The 18,780-nt window shown below is 26.2% G+C and overlaps 1 protein-coding gene across 1 annotated transcript; it reads right to left on the bottom strand.

Moving 5' to 3' along the window:
* Window positions 1–11,424: 11,424 nt before the first annotated feature.
* LOC112710506 (auxin-responsive protein SAUR78) lies at window positions 11,425–12,371 on the bottom strand. Its single transcript, XM_025762752.3, has one exon. The coding sequence runs from the start codon at window positions 12,061–12,063 to the stop codon at window positions 11,674–11,676; it is 390 nt and encodes a 129-aa protein (XP_025618537.1). The 5' UTR covers window positions 12,064–12,371; the 3' UTR covers window positions 11,425–11,673.
* Between the last annotated feature and the right edge of the window lie 6,409 nt (window positions 12,372–18,780).

An 18,780-nucleotide genomic window follows, 5' to 3' on the forward strand; every position in this document is an offset into this window, starting at 1 on the left:
AGACGAGACTCACTTATATGAAAAATATAAGGGTTGTTCGTTGGTTGTGGTTTTCTAGAATGGTAACAATATTGTACCTATTGCATTTGTCATTGTGGAAGGGGAGACTTCTGACGCATTACATTTTTTTTCAGTAACTTGGGACAACATATAGTGACATAGGATGGTGTGGGCCTCATCTTTGATCGACATAATTTTCTTAGATCAGTCATTGTTTCTAGTAATAGAGCTTAGTCACCTCCAAGAGCTTTCCACATGTTTTGCATCAGGCATATAGAATCCAATTTCTTGAGAAAATTTAAGGCACCGTATCTCCAAAAGTTTATCGTCAGCATAGGTAAATAAAAACACTAAAGTTTTTAATTGTTATAGTTACATGTTTCATAATTGTTATTTATATTTAGTGGTTTTATTTTTTTCCTATCGTAGGATATTCTAGGACAACTCAACAACATAGCTTGTATTACCAGCGTTTATGCAAATGAGGTAAGGCTTACATAAAGTGGCTGAGCGAAATCCCGCGCAGATAGTATGCTTGAACATTTAACGGTGGATACTGATGGGTCATGTGACCACAAATCTGGTTGATTGTATCATCATCATTGTCAACTCCCTAGTACTCTCCTCGATGAGATCCATTGGGATACGACGGGGTTACCACTATTAATAACCCCTCGACTCCCGCCACTCCTATTCGAATTAACATATAGTCTGCCTCAGAGTTTTTTGAGGGAGTATGATACCGAATTCTCAAATCTAATGACCTCCTTCTTTGGGAGATACGGAAGAAAGAGGATAAACAAAAAGATAATAATTTAAACTGAATAAGAAAAATATATTAAAATTAAAATAGAAAATAAAATGGATAGATTGAAATTGAATACAAAGAGAATCACTCTACTTTCTATACAATTTCTTGATGCAACAAGAAAGGGACTCCTCAACCTAACTTGTACATTACATAATTTGAGAATTGAATTGAAGGGACTCCTCAACCTTCTACTCAATTCTTCGATGCAACAAGAAAGAGATTCACTCAACTACACTTATCTATATCATAGTTTCATCACGAAACCAAAAAGGAGTTTCACATCTCTAATCATTAAATACTATGACTATAATAGATAAGGAGGTATTTATAACCTCTCATTAGGTTAAAATAAAGAAAATCCTGAAGCCCACAAATATAAAGTCTAATCTAGTAACTAAATAAACATAAATAAAATACATCAAAATAAACTAATAACTTTTAAATAATATTTGATCTCTTCATATCACGAACATTTGAAGCACGTATCACTGGGTCAAAATACTATCTTGTGCCAACATGGGTAGGGTGACTTCACTTAGGTTACACGAGTGTGATTAACCTGAATCTATCGCCATGAATCCAAGCAGCTGGCTGAACGATGTTGGGTCTCCTATTCTCAACTATGATACACCCCAATACTATTAATGTAGTGGATACAACTGTATGAAATGCGATGTGAAATAGATATGTGGAGCATATGGAATTGCAAACTATTGAGGTGGCTCTTGCAATGGTGTTGGCTATAGGGGTTGTTAGGGTTGTGGCTCTGACTAAGGTGGCTGATTCACCCCAATATTGCCCCTTGATTTTTTTTTTTGCAACACAAGATCAAATAAGTGTAAATGGGTGCCATATTTCATGCAATACTAATACATGTAAAAGTCCAATAGATACTACAAAGGCATAGGATCCTCAGCTAGGACATGATTATATTGGTTGGTCCATTGCATGATCCAAAATAAATGGTTGATGGACTAAACAAATTTTTTGGGTCCAATCAAAATCTCACCATGTTGGTCGACCTCTCCTAATGTGGACACCCTATATAAAATCAAATTGTCTTATGCACTTGTCGGTTGTATGCCACTCAAGAATCTCAAATGATATCAATGATATCATTGCTCTCCAAACCAATGAATGACAATAGATATCTTCTAGAATGACATTTGCCTCTATTCGATCAATACTGTAAATTTCTCAAACAAACTAGACAAATATAAAAAAAAAAAATCAAAAGATTATTCACCAAATACTGCGAAGGTTTAGCATACATGAATATCAACATGATTTTATATTATTTGATTAAAACATACCTAACCTTCTTACATGTCATTTAACAATCTCCTAAAGTGAGAAAAAATATGATATCTATACGGCTGATTAGAACGTTCTCAGTTACGCGATCTAACATTATTTTTTCATTAATAAATTTTTTTACTAAACATTAAAACACTTTGTAAAATTAATAATCAATGTTACCAATTAGTAAGTGGGAAATGTTGCGAAGCACTAGGAATCGAGGCCAGAAATGGCAGACGAATCCAAATCCAAATATGCTATAATGTTAGTAGATTATTGACCTCCTTACAGTCAAAACAAGATAACCTACACAATGTTCTGTATAAGTGTGCTATGGATATCAATCCTCAACTAATGTTGTTGATCTAAGAAAAACCGTAGAATAGCAGCATAAATTTCTATTAAACTGCTAACCTAAACTTATCAGCAAACATGATTAACCCAAACAACAAGAAGATATGGCACTCTCAATAGTAACTTGATTGTTCAGATGTAATCCATCTCTAACATTTCTAATCCAGGTCAATTTGATGTAACTTCCTCTGCAATTACTGGTCCTAGGTGCAACCCTAATTTGATGCATGCGTTCAACTTTTATGGCCTCGTGACTACTCATGATTACTCCTGTCACGAGAAGATCATCTATCAGCATACCTAAAATTAGTGCTATATCTTTCAACGTAACAACGCATTCACCAGTTGAAAGATGAAAGGTATGGATATCTGGATGTCATCCCTCAACTAGAGTTATTATCAAAGCTGACTGACTTCGGATTACTTCAATCTAAGATACGCCATAAAAGTTAATGTTTCGCAAAAAAGGCTCGACAATTAGAATATTTACATCTAGTAAATTCATGTGGACACACCTCAATCTTCGTGAACCCTATAAAATATAAATAAATAGTAATTCAAGTAGTCTCAGTTAATTAATTAATAATAAATTAAAGCACTTATAGTTCTAATTTTCATTAATATGCTAATAATTATTATTAAATTAACATGAATATTAAAAAAAAATTTAACCTCAATACTAAACTAACTAATATAATTAATAACTAATTTTGTTATAAAAATATCTAAGAAAATTTAATTCTTATTTTTAACCATACATACTAACAAATATAATTAATAAATAAATTTATCCTATAAATACACACATATATACATACAAAGTAAAATAATTAATTATATTGTAACATAAATCCTAAATAATTATAATTATATCAGCTACAACTCTGATATTCGGACTCAGGTTGTAACTGTGGCCCGAACTGGCCTGGTAAGTATGACCACCTAACCGATGTTTAAGACAACGATCGCAAATTATATAAAGGGGGTCAAGAGGCTCGGAGCTCCCTCAAGTACGACACACATCCCTAACTCTCACAGTTTCACCTACCACTCAGATTCATTCTAACTTGAATGTCGAATAGTCTTTGTAAGTACCACTCCATGACTCCAAGAGTCCAACTCGTTGCCATTAAGGTCAACCTGTCTCCAACCCCACTAACAACGTGTACGAGTGATATCTTATCCAATATCAAATAAATAAAGATATTATTTATATATTAAAATTAACTACAATATATTTTTGTATAAATATATATTGATTTAATTTATATTTAATATGTATTTTATATTTTAATAAATATTTTATATTGATAGTTGATTTTAATTATAAATAAATTAATATTCTTTATATTATTGTGCAAATAGATGGCATATATACGCTTAGCTTTTTAAAATTAAAAAATGAGTATAATTTTGATATGTACATTGTTCTTTATTTAGATGATTATTTATAAATTAAGTATAAAAAACTAATTAATTTCATATTATATATTATTAAATACAGTTAGAGGAATATTAAGTGCCTAATATTTTAGTCCCAAAAATGAAAGAATCGTTAACTCAAATATATATATATATATATATATATACATATTGGTCTTAGCATTTTAGATATACATGTAAAATTTTTTATATTAGCAAAATACATGAAAATTAAATCTAATAATAAATTTCAGTTATATTATTGTCAAAATTATTTAAAAAAATTGTTATATTTTTTTGGTACTAAATTAACATGAAAATTATTTTATTCTAAACTAAATTAATCTCATGTTTACTTTTAAGAGAATCAAATAATTTGTTTCGAATAATCACAAAAAAAAAGTAATTTGTTCCGAATATAAAGTTAGATATTATGATGTTTATTCACAATTAATATAAAAAAAATTTACATTAAAATTTAATATTTAATGAGTTGTCACATAAGTTAAAAAATTTTCTTTCACTAATTTGTATAATGATTATTTATAAAATAAGATTTAGTTATCCTATGTTTTAAAGACATAATTTAATTCTATAATAAATTAAAATTGTTACACTTTTTATGTATTTAATATCTCAGAAATTGTTAAAAAAATTATTTTTTCAATAATTTTAGTGAAATATTTTTTATAGTACTTTTAAAATGTACTAAAATACATGTTGGTAAAACCCTATAGAATAACATATAATTTATTAATTTTAGTATAAAATAAATACTCTTTCATAGTTAATACATTTAAATAAACAAACTTACAAACATCTATTAATGTGTCATGCACACATATATCAAGCGATTAGAATATAAAACTTTTTCACAGGCTATTCATGCAAACTTTTTATTTATGATTGGAGCTTGACCATCAACTTGCAAAATGGACAAAAGCGTAGAAATCAGTAGGTAAGCCCCCACTATACATGCTGAATGATTTATGGGTGAAATAAAAATAAAGGAAAAAAGAAAAATCAATAAACAAGAAGTAAGTACATTATGGATGAAATAAAAATAAAAGAAAAAAGAAAAATCATAAAACAAGAAGTAAGAACATACTCTTGCAGTGCTTCTGACACCATCTGTAAGGTAGACCCACACACTGAACTAATTTGTCTAGTGTGACTAAAGCATATAAACAAAAAAGGTTGGCTGCAATAATCTCCAATTGACTTGTGAACTTTTACAACTTCTACTGTATGGACTTTGGATACTTTAATTATAAGATGCACATTAACAATTAGACATCTTTAGTTAATTAAGGTCAAAGTTATCAATAATATTTTAGTTAATATGTAATAAATATTTTTGTTCCTTTTTTCATAAAGGAAAAATATGAAATCTATTTCTTTTGGTGTTTTCTTTTTATTTGTTATACTAGCTACATACTTGAATAAAAAGAAAAAAAATTAAAAATTATTTTCGTAATGCCTTAAATTTCTCTCAAAATCAATTTTTTGAAATTGTGGATAATAAATTTTTTCTATAAGATAACAACCCATCTTCTTTCAATGAGTACTAAATATTGTATTTTAACAAAGGGTTTAGTTAACATATGAACATATAATAAACTTATTATTAGTAAAAAATTTTAAATTTTTTATTTAATAAATATAAAATAAATATATTAAAAATTTAAATTTTTTAATTTATAATCTTAATATATATTCTTAAGACATAAAATAAATAAATCCTTAACAAATCATAACTTTTTATTGCAGCTGGTTTGAAAATAGGATGACCTCATAGTTAAATCCTGTAATATATCTGATTATGTGGTGCAGAAACACTTATGTTTGCATGTATTAGCTCAATTTGCAAAATCCCTAGGCATCTTCTTGCACTGATAACTAAGGTATTATAATTCACAAACTGACAAATTCTCATATTTGTGCCCACTCTTGGTGCATGTTAATTCAATCCCATTAATTAATCTTGAAATAAGATATATCGTGATAATAAGGTAAAGTAAGGTTTACTAATATAGAATTTGAATATATTGATCATTTAGACGAAGTTGACCAATATAATTGGGCTCTTAACAAAGAATGAATGAAAAGTGAAAATCTTTGAGATAATCACCTCTGGATATGTATAAATTTGTTTAGTACGTATCCTTCGAATACAACAAAATTTACAAAAGAGTTCAGAGTACCAAACATAAGATAAGAAATATAATACAAAAATTAAATTTAATTATTAGTATAAAATATATATTAAAATATAAATATATATAAAAAATAATTTAAATTATATATTTAATATATTTATATATAAATATATTAATAATTAATTTTAATAATTAATTTTAATATATTAATAATATATTTTTTTATTTTTTATATTGATTTGATTTGAAATAAACTAAATTAAAAATAAATTATTGTATTTAAAATTAATTATGTGAAATAAGAATTGATTTTCTTTAAAAATGGATATACTTTGATTTTATATTTTTATTATTTATTTATAACATAATTTTTTATCATCACTACTCTAATAAACACTATCATAATGCAAACCGCCATCGAACTTCTACTATATCTCTCTTTTTTCAATTTTTTAATATTAATATTTAAAAATTAAAATAACTTTTTATATTTTAAATATACTAAATCACTTTATTTTTAACATAATTCTAAAAAAATCAAATAAAAAATTGAGTTTAATTATAATATAAATTTATAAAAATTAATTCAATTTCTATTTTTTATTTATTTTAAATAAAAAATTTAATTAAAAAAATGAATTTTATTTTATTGTATTCCGCACACCTTAAAAAATAATAGTGCACATAATATTTATTATACTTTAGTCATATTATCTGATTTAAATATTTGAACAACTATATTTATTATCAGCCACCTCCAACTCTTAGCAGGCATGAGTTATATTATTTGTAAATTATTTTTTTTTGAAAAGAGTAAAATTCTTCTAATTAATACTATGTTCATCCTTCTTGTAAGACATAATCTCAATTACATCATAGCTATGTTTATCTTAAGGTATCTTTGCGAATTTGGAAGATGAGAATAAAAAATCCTACTCAAAATGAAGAGAATGCCAACAAACTATATGTCTTCACGGACAATGTTATTATTTATAGGTTTAATTATTTTATTGGTTCTTATAGTTTTGCGAAATTTTTAATTAAATTTTTGTATTTTTTTTTAATTATATTCCTATACTTTTTTATTCTTTTATTTAGATCTTTATATTAATTTTTTTTAGCTGGTTTCTATAAAATTAAGCCATTACTGTTAAGATGGATTTAATTGAAAAAAAAATTAGTATAAAAACTCAATTTAAAAAGAAGTATAAGAACTTAATTGAAAATTTCACAGAAACTATAAAAACTAACAGAGTAATTAAATCGTATTTAAATAAATGTTTTATAACTTCTTGAATTGAGAAGTTACTTAAACAAAATGGTAAAATGTACGTTAAACATACAAAATTATCACAATTTCTTATTCTAAGTTTCTGATGTTAGTTCATCAAAAACATTATATTAAAAATCATACATGAATGGACATATTTAAAATAATATATTTTTTATGAGATTATATTACCAATTTTTTTTATCTTTTATTACGATTTCAAAGTTTTAAATTACCTCTCGAATTAATTAGTAGATGCTAAGACAGTGAATTGTCTATTTTCCTCTGGTCTCAAATTCAACTCTTTTAGATTTATATATGTTTGATATTGTAATTTTCTTTTAAAAAAAACCATAATTATAATGTGAATTATTAAACCTATAAGATTAAAAAATAAAATATTATTTAATCTATAATGTTTAAAACATTTTATTTTTATGCTAATTATTTTATTTTATTTTATTTTAATTATCTAATTAAAATAAAAAAATGTCTTTTAAAAATATTCTTTTTTCTATCATATTTTTTTAGATAGCGGCAAAAGTATTAGTTATTGCAGTAATTTGAAAAAGAAAATAGCGGAATAATAATACAAAAGAAAATTATAACCAAAAAATATTTAAAAAATGTTAATTTTAATAGAAGATTAAAAAAAGATAAATTAAAATATTTGAGATAAAAATTAGTTTTTTTTATAACTTATAAAAATTAGGATTTAATATAAAGGTTTGACACTGAAGAGTACTTTGCTCTAAAGTTTAAATTATTAAGTATTAAATTGACTGACATAGAATCATTGTAATTCTCTCCGATGTTTTTTCGACGGTGTTCATGGGTCGAGTAAAATTAAATTTGTTTTTATTCAGATCCAATTCTAAATATATATAGGGTCTATTTTTTAGACTCTAATCTGATCCTAAACTCGATAAAACTTAAATATTTTCAAGCCACAATTATATTGTGTACAAACCGGATGAAATCGGATCTTTAAAACTTTAACAATAATTTATAAATAAATTTATTTATGATGCATTTATTTATAAAGAAGAAACTTGTTATCGAAAATTTGATATCCATATTTGAACTTGAATTTGTCCATAAATTCTAATTTGATGCTTTTTTGATCTATTTTCTAATTCAACAAGTGTGATAAAAAATAAAACAATAAACTTATAATTAATATAACATAATATTAAAATAAATTTAAAACATATATATCTTTTTAGTTCCCTTAGGATGCATACGGTTCGGGTGAAGACAGATTTGTCTTGATCCGACCCCGACTCAAAATAATGAACGGGTCTATTTTTGAGATCATTATCTGATTCTAAATCTGGTGAAGTCACGTCAAATTTGTTCCTAAAATGTCGAGACCGGATCGATTCTTCGAATCAGATCGAATCATGCACACCCCTAATTTTCATGATATAACCTTTTCTTTATGGTTCTTTGAGACTTTAGAAATATTTGGACTCAATTTCTTCGTTTTAGGTACAGAGAATTTGTACAGAATTGTAGTGTTTTTTGTGAGCATTTCTAGGAATAGAATTTGTGGAGGGAATAAGAATAGAGGAGAAAAGGATAAATAGGTCTTTAATTTTTTGATTTGTAAATATTTAAATTTTTAAAAATTTTAAAATACATTTAAGTTATTAACCTTTTTAAAATTTAGACATATTGATCTCTCATATTCACTTGGGTCTGTCAGACTCAATTAAAAAATCAAATGTGATTCTCGTTGTACTGATATAATTGATACGGATGTACATGTGAAAGAATTTTTAAAATTGGACAAATCAAACTTAGAAATCGATATGTCCAAATTTTGAAAAAGTCAATAACTTAAATGTATTTTTAAGTTTCCAAAAACTTAAATATGCTTACATCGAAAAGTTAGAGATAAATTTGTCATTTTTTGAAGGCAGTGAGAAAGTTTTTGGGAAAAACTGAATTGTGATGGATTCAGTTTTTGGTCGTATGTTAGCAAAATCTTTGACTCTTTATTTTCACTTTCGCTGCCAATGTATGGGTTCCTTAGCTTGCTGTGACAGTAACAGAGTTAAGAAAGTTTTGGTTGAAATAAATTCTCCTCTTGCACTATCACTCATTCAAATTGTTTCTATTGGGTCTCATCAAAGGTTTCTTGGCAAAGGATTGGAAGTACACTTGCACATATTTATCGGGACATGAATTGCACTGTTGATGGTTTGGCAAACCGTGTTCTATGATTTTATGATCTTATCACTTGCCGGGTGTTTTTTCCTACCTTATTCGTTTTGTTTTATTTCGGCCGTTAGTACCTTTAATTTCCCACTCAAAAAATAATGTCCGGTTTTACCATCTTAGCGCACACACTTCACACTTGTAACCACTTAAGACGTTCACAATGTTTAACTCAAATTAATTTATTGCTTCCAACATCGCTCTTAAGGAAGAAAACCCGTATGTCAGATCAGACTAATATCAAAACGTAACTTAATTGACAAAATGATTTATATCATATATGTATAGAAATTATCATGAAACGAACAAGAAGATTGTAATATATATTTCTCCGCAATGAATAAAACACCGAAGCAGCTTAATTTTTTGCCCTCCAATATCTGTCGGCCACTTTCATATATAAGAAATGTTGAAGGGCACGCCTACATACATTATACATTATTATAATTAGTCTCTTTAATTACACTTACTTAACTAACACGAACATTTGAATCATCTTCATCACTTCCACTATTAACTAATTATCCTCCTCTCACTTTAGTTGCAAGCAACCAGCATATACTCGTATTATTATTATCTACTTCTCCTATTATATAAAGGCAATAGAGTGAAGTAGTTGGCATGTATTTTTATTTTTAAATATTCTTCTTATAAATCCATAAAAGGTAATTTGTTATTTTTTTAATTTAAATCCAAAATTTAGTTGTATAAAATAGTAAAACAATAACTATATTAACTAATCACACATTTTATGGTAAAAATTCACAGACATACATTGTAGATGTACACCTATTGATTAATCCACTGATTTTTATGTATGAAGAGTTAGCTAGTATTCAAACGTTTCTTCTTAAAATACTATTTTATTATATTTCTCTTTTAAACAAATTGTTATAAAATATTTTCTATTTATATAGCTTGAATAAAAAAAAAACAATGGTTAAAGGAATCAAAATAATGTATACTTACTACTTTATATAATATTTATACATTTGATTTGATATCTATATTAAAAACACATATTGAATTTATAGATAAAAATAAGAAATAATAAAATATGCCAAAACCACAGTGTAATTTATACACCAATTTTTGGTATACAAATATGTTACTTATCATACATATTATTAATCATGCTGCCTGTTCTAGACAAGATCGGCCATTTATAATCATAATTAAATAAGAATACTACGTTATTAGTTAACAAATATATAGTTAAAATTAATAAAGTCGTGATTCATAAAATTGTTAAAATTATAACATTAAAACAGACCTTAAAAGTAGTAAATGTCTCTAAATCGTTATTCTGCCGAAAAAAAAAAAGAACCCAACAAATAAACTCTAATCTCTACTAACACTGAAAAATATTGCTAATTTAAATATTGAAGTATCTGTACAGGTTGCATACCCTCTTGATCTAATTTTGACAACACTCAAGTTAGGGTCTTCAATTTTCTGATCTTTTTAACTCGTAACTTCAAAAGATATGAACACAACTATACTATATATACACTAAAATTAGTAACTAATATAAAATATATATTAAATATGAGTTAAACAACGCATATATTTATATACATACACCAATATACAATTACTTAGTGTACACATAATATTTTTATAATCTTGGTACATATATACTAAAAAATAACTATTAATTAGCTATTATGTAGAAATATATATTTAATCTAAATAAATTTCTTTTGTTATGTTTTTATCAAAGTATTTGATTATTTATCTATTTTAAATTTGATTATTATACTTTAATAAATATAATTACGATAATTATTAATAATTTTGTTAAAAATACATGTAAAATAATATGTATAAATAAAAAAAATAATAACTAATTTAATTAATAAGAAGCTTTGATGTACATGCAACACTTTTGAAATATTTTTGTATGTTATATTCAATTGGATAACATTTATACATAACAATGATCAATGAGCAAAAGTGCAAAACCAATTAATCAACTAACTCAGCATTGTAAATCTCTTTTTCTCTTTTCTTTTCCCGGACTCTTCTCTTCTCTCATCACAATAATAATAATAATAATAAAAGTCAGTTAATTAATTAATTATGCAGTAGTTGTTGCTTAGCTTTCTTTCTCTCTCTCTCTCTCTCTCATTGTCTCAGCATGCACAAGTGTAGAACTCAACCAGCTCATCCATGGACCCCAACTGAGTCTCAGCACTCTCAAGCATCCAAAGCAAGTGCTCAAACAGAACCACCTCACAAGAAACAACTATTCCGCCATGGCAGCCACCATTACTATTATTGTTGCTGTTGGACCTGTCCACCAGCTCCTGGAACACCGGGTGATCTATGATCTCGGAGTTCACGAGGTACCTCCTCCGCGATCTGCCAACGTACACAACGTTCTGTTCCTTGGAAGAGGCGGCGCCGTGGTTTGAGTCGCAGCTGGCGGCGGAGACGCAGCTGTTGTTGCGGCTCAGCTTGCTGAGTGACGGCCACCTTTTGATCGCTGACTTGATCTTCGTTAGTTTTCCCACTTTCGCCATGAAGGTGTTTGATGAAATGCCTGAGTGAAGTGAATGAGTGTGTTTTCTGGTTTTGTGTTTGGGATGTGAAGGAAGGTGTGAGGGAAGGTTCGGTTTATATAAAGAGAAGAATTGAAGTTAGTGAGGAATGGTGGAACACGTGCATGGCCCACGGTTTAGAGCACAGCTAAGAATGAGATATTTTTCATTCATTTTATTTCGGTTGGAAATTCGGCAAACCCAGTTGCTCTTTTTTTTGAGGTTATTTCCCTTATTGGGATTAGGAAGGTTTTGCAAAGTGACAATCGTCTCTCTCTCTTTTCCTCTGTTGTGCTTTTACATGCGTGCCCCTTGTTTTTGTTGCCACCCCCAACCTCGAGGACCATGTGATTTCTTTCTTGTGAAAATAGCCACAAATTTTGTAGCGTGTGTAAAAAAATTAAAAACAACAGTCAGACACATTAAATCAAGAATTTAATTTTAATATATTTATATTTAATTATATAATGTTATACTAATAAAAATAATTATTTTTTTACATTGATTGCATAAATAATTATTCAAAAGAATGAAAATAATTGCATGATTGTATAAAATATTTTATACTATTAGTGTATCAAAATTAAATTCTTAAATAAATAACCAATTTTAACAAATATATTAAAGTGAACATAAGAACTATGTGTATTTTGAATAATTATGATTGATGATTATTGTAAAATATTTATTTCTCTTATTTTAGCAAAAAAGCATAGAAAAATAACTTAGTTAGTCAAGACTAATAAACTTTTAATATTTGAGTTTATAATTAAGATTTAAAATTTAAAAAATTTAATATAAAAAAATAATTTTGTTGTTATTTGAGAACCCTCCAAAAATTAAATTGGATTAATTGTGTTTCTCTAAATAATAAAATCAGGTATATTGATGGAACTATTTGATATATATATATATATATATATATATAGAAAGAATTAACCTGTCTTTCTCTTTTCTCTTTACCGCTCTTCTCCTGTCGCTCTACAGTCATGTTTTTATTGATGAAAAATGTCCAACAATATTATATAATTGATGATCGTTAAATGTCAGATGTTAAAAGCTATTATCATGTTAATTTCTTACGTATCATGTTCTCACCTAAATAACATAAAGAGAGAGAGAGAGAGAGAGATGAATATATATTAGTAGTATATTACTATTTACTATTACATTACATGTACGGTTCATGCAAGGAGCAAGGGAAAGAATATGGGTTTTAGTGAACAAAATATAAAATTAAATAGAATAAAATAAAATCTCCAACAGTTAGTTGCGTAATACATGTTAAATTTTATTTTTCTATATAAAAGTCTATTTTTTCTGTTATTTCTATAAAAATGTTGGAAGCAATAATTTTTATTAGTATTAACCAATATTTTCAATGAACAATTTATTTTTATATGATCCGAATTTATAATTTAGAATTTATGATTTAAATTAAAAAAAAGTCTCAAAAGCCAGTAGATTCCAACAAATTAAATCTAGTCAGCATTTGGTTTAAATTTTAACACTACATTATATTTGGACTTTATTTGAATTTATATAAAAAATATTAATATTGACTAATTGATAATCCAAAATGATAAAATCTAACGGACTTGTAGAACTGCTGTTAAAATTTAATTAAAAAAATGCATTTTCTCTTCTAATATACATTTTTCTTGTTGTGAAATATATTTGTCATGAAATAGATCTGTAACAGTATTTAAGTTTAGGAAAAGTATAGGTAAATAATAAAAATATTAAACAATGTAAATAATAGATATATTAGATATTCATTTTACTAGTATATAGATGGTTATTTTAATATTAAAATTTAGAGGGTTAAATTGGAGATGTAGTGTATTTTTATTTGATTGGTAGTTGTTCATATTGTTTAATAAAGTCATTGTGCTCCTAGCATTTTCCTTAAGTTTATCAAACATTATAAATTAATATCAATAGTTACATAGGATTGATTGAGATGGTAACAATAATTAAGTTTATCAAACATTATAAATTAATGGTGAATGCTATGGTACCTATCACTTTGTACCAAAGTTATTAAAAGAGGTAAATAAATTATATTTAATAAATTTTATATGATTTGTTTTTTATTTTAAATATTTTATTTTTTACTTTAAAAGGGAAGTTAGGTAATTTAGACATCATAACAAAGACACCATAGAACTCACCTTAATTAATACCATTAGTTACATAAGATTGACTGAGATGTTAAATAACTTTAATTTTTTATTTTTTACAGAATTTTTTATTTTTTTTACAGAATTTCATTTAAAGATTTGTTCCATAATACATAAGACATAATCATCTATAAGTAGCTTTTTTTAACTTTTGACTTATGAAAAGTGGTAGTATTAATGTTTGGTGCAATTTTCAAAACTAAATTGCAACTTTCTAAGAAGTTATTTTTGAGCTTATAGAGAAGTTAAAAAAAATGACTTCTCTCATAATACTTCTACTTTTCATTACATTTCTATAAAATAAGTACTTTTAGAGTTAAAAATCAAAACACAAAATAACTTATATATAAGTTACTTTTAACAGAGTCATTTAATGTTTAAGTTACTTTTAACACTCATTTAAATAACTTAAATAAACAAACGAACTAATCATTTATCCAAACCCAAATTGGTTGGTAAAATAACCTTAATTAACCATATGTAAAACTGGTGTGTGTAAGAGAATAGTATAGCTTCTATCTTCCTACAATGAAATAAATATTAATATTATGATTATTATAGATGATAATCTCATAATGGAGTAAAGCATATAAAATAGAATGACATTGTAGACAAGACAACACCATACTCTTTCAAGGATCATCTGTTGTAAAGTAGGCCCTGAAAATCTTAGCACTACAGCATTGCAAAATAGAACATGATGAGGATACTAGAAAAATATCAAATAAAAAAATGATTCTTTGTTGGACCTTCTTATTTTATTCTCTTGTTCTTTTATTTATATATATAAACAGAAGTAAAAACTTAATAACCCTATATAGATGTTCTATTGAATTTTTGCATTTGTTTATCCTAAAGAAATTAAATTACTATTATCTAAGTAAATCTCATTACTAGAAATTTAACTATGGAAAATTTTCAACAAGAATTCTTTTTATATATGTTCATTGAGTCAAATACAAAACTTTTAATTAAAAAGTTAAGATACACCAATCCCAATGCAACTTGGTTGTTAAGCTGTGTTTCCTGTGAATGGGATAGTGAAAGACCAACAAATTAAGGTGTTGCATTGGTTGGTAAACAAAGCCAGCAAGATTAGCATATGAGCTAGTACTCAAACAAAGAAAGATGTTTTTATCATTTTTTTATATATTATGTTCTGTACAATAAAAATAATTTTTATATTTATAAAATACTTTTAATACCAAAACTAAAAATTTTATAAAAAGAGAACATGAACTCAAAAGCAACTACTTCTGTACAAACATTTTCATATAAAAATGATATTATAAACCGTTAAATAATTTAACATGTTTAATCATATCCGTGTAATTTAACTATTTAACAGTTTGTAATATCATCTTTACGAAAAGACGTTTTCGCAGAAGTAACTACCAAACTGGGTTGTGGCCAGTATTTGGCTTATTATTCATGAGGCTTTAGGCCCTTACAAACTATGAAGAGATGGTGCCCACAACTTGTCCTTTTACTTGTATATGCTTTATTACCAGCTTTGTTTTAGGTACAGAGGTACCATTAGCTAGGTTCTAAATGCATATGGGGCCAAGGAACCTCATCTCTCACAGCACCATAACAACTCCAATTATGGACTTTGTCAAGTTCTAGAAATTCAATCTGAAATGACTACTACAAATTCAATTTCTTATTATAAGTTCCATACATGAAAATTATCCTTAGTTGCTGTTGACGTTAGGAGTGAAACTCGAACTCGTAACTTCTAAATAAGTATGAAAAAATTATGTCATTTGAATTATAGTTCATTGGTCACGTAAGATTAACTATTAGACTTTTGGTTCTTGTATATATTTATTTTCTAAAAGAAAATGAAATTTGATATACAAATCAATTTCACACTAACCATATATAAAAAGCATAAGTATTATATCTCTAATAAGATGGTGAGGAGTACTTTACTTATCAAAATTTTTAGACCTAAACCACAAAAGAAAAAAAAGGGGTTATACTAAAAAGACAATAAACTAAAATTATTTTATTTAATTTAACATTTATAATTTTATTATATATAATATTTATATTATACACTTATCCCATTTTGTATTATCCAATTATTTCGATTAAAAAATATAAAATAAGATAAATAATAATAAAAATATAAAATAAAATAATTTTGAGTTACTTTGTACTGATTTAATTTATTATTGTTTGTCAAATATTTTTAAGAAATAAATTCATGAATAAATAACTTAATTAAAACCCCAAATCATTAACTATAATATATCAGCAAAAACGTATTTAACCTTTTGAAATCAGACTAACTTATTAGCTAATTAGTCCTTCAAACATATATATGTGACATCAATTTGGTTCTCAAATAAATATCTAATTAGTTTCTCAAATAATACATGTGATATACCATTTTTCCAACAAAGACTCAATAGATGCAAAATACATCTACAACAATAAACTCATCATCTCACCTATATTTCGTAAATAATTATATTAGATGCATATAAAAAATAGCTACTAAAATTAATTATTAATATAAAATATATATTAAAATAAATTAAATAACATATATATTAGTGGCTGATTTTGACATACAAATATTATTTTTGTTCTTTAAAATAGAGTAAATAGATGTCACAAATCTTTGAGTAGTAATATGATCTGATTTTACGTCAATAAGTATTTTAGTGTTAAAATTACACATGATTAATGAATAAGGCATAATCCTAATACTAGCATATGCAGAGTTTCTGAAGGGGAAACATAAATTTGGATGTGTCATGAGTCATGAGTCATGAGTAATGTCTAATGTGTGGGTCTTGTTAGTGTGGTCCAAAACATAACACAATGGGTCAAGGTGAAAAATGAAAAATAAAAAATGAAAATGAAAAACAAAACAAACAAGAGGCTCTGAGCAAAGAAGCAAAATCCATTTGGTGTTCGCAATGCATTGCAGCCGTCAGTGGTCCAACTAACGCTTCCAATTCCCGCTGACTAAGCTGCCGCTCTTAAATTTTAACCTTTTCTTGCAACTTATAACACAAATATGATACATTTTCTCTCTTCGTACAAAAGTAAATTCCTAAATGGATTTAGTTAAGATATGTCATATGCGCACAAGTTAAGGTTATTAGTAATAAAATTTTTTAAATAATTTACTATAATTTGTGCATAATAAATATATTAAAAATTTTAGTTTTAGATATTTTTTTATAAAAACTCTTTTAATCAATAATTTTATTAATCATGTATCTTAAGAATACATATTAACTAAATCTTCCATAAATAATGTACCAACACAAGTTTTTATTGAAATACTACCATTCATTGTGAATTAATTATTGGAGTCCAAATTGTTAGGAACAACTGCATTTTATTACTACTTAATTGGACACATTATTTTTCTTCAGAAAATATTATTTGTACATTAAAATTAGCCACTAAAATTAGTTATCAATGTATTTGTGTATAAATACATATGTGATTTAATTTATTTTTAATGTGTATTTATATTTTATACTGGTAACTGACTTTAGTAGCTAATTTTAGTATACATGTAGCATACGTTTTATATTTAGGGTTTAGAATGTAAAATTGTCATATATAAAAACATATAATGATAAATATTTCATTAAATGTAACTAGATTTATTGGTCTTTTTATGTAGTTGCAGATTTATTTGAGGTTGTCTTTTAGATAATTGATATTTTTTACGGCAATGCCAAAAAATTATCAATTATGTATAAACTACCTCAAAATCTTTTTTCTTTATTTGGGTCAAGCTTATAATACAATTGATCTAAAAAAATAAATAAATATGTGGGTTAGAATTTCATACGTTTTGTGCATTTTTGGCCATGAAAATATTCCAAGTTCCTTTTCTCTATGTTTCATTTTAAAAAGAAAAAAAAAGGGGAAAAATCCATAATGACCCATAATTATTTCATTTGCATCAAACCATATATTGTAATGTGTAATATGATAGGTATAACTGAGCTGAAGTGGTTAAAAAATGATGCCTTCATAAATAAAAATGGTCCCAAATCTTTAGAACACTATCACAGTATCACTGTATCACATAGCTGATCATGTGCTTAGAGAGATTGTGATGGGGATCCAAGACGAGATTAATTTTTTTGGGGTCTTGGACCATGTTGTATACAATGTGAAATGCATTAAATTTTAAGATTATGTTTGGATTTGCTAATTGTAAATCATGTGCATGAAATAATGTAGCGTACAAAATGTCAAAATCATTGTCAGTTCAACCATATTATTGAACAGAGCACTAACTTAGCAACATAATTAAACCGAGCATCAATGCTGATTGGGAAGCTAATTAACAGACACAATTAAATCAAGACTTGAGTTAGGTGTGGGAGGCAAGAGAATTGCAATTTTAGAAACATATTAATACTTTAAATTTGATTTTTGAAAATGATAGAGAATGGTTATTACCACTAAAAAATTGATAATATCACTTTCAATGTGATAAGATTTTGTTATAGATAGGCTTTGTATCTAAAAT

Source organism: Arachis hypogaea, chromosome 9, assembly GCF_003086295.3.
Source record: "Arachis hypogaea cultivar Tifrunner chromosome 9, arahy.Tifrunner.gnm2.J5K5, whole genome shotgun sequence".
Classification (NCBI taxonomy): Eukaryota; Viridiplantae; Streptophyta; class Magnoliopsida; order Fabales; family Fabaceae; genus Arachis; species Arachis hypogaea.

What these genes read in the sequence shown, in the direction of transcription:
- LOC112710506 (XM_025762752.3), bottom strand. Translation starts at nt 12,063, where the DNA reads ATGGCGAAAGTGGGAAAACTAACGAAGATCAAGTCAGCGATCAAAAGG.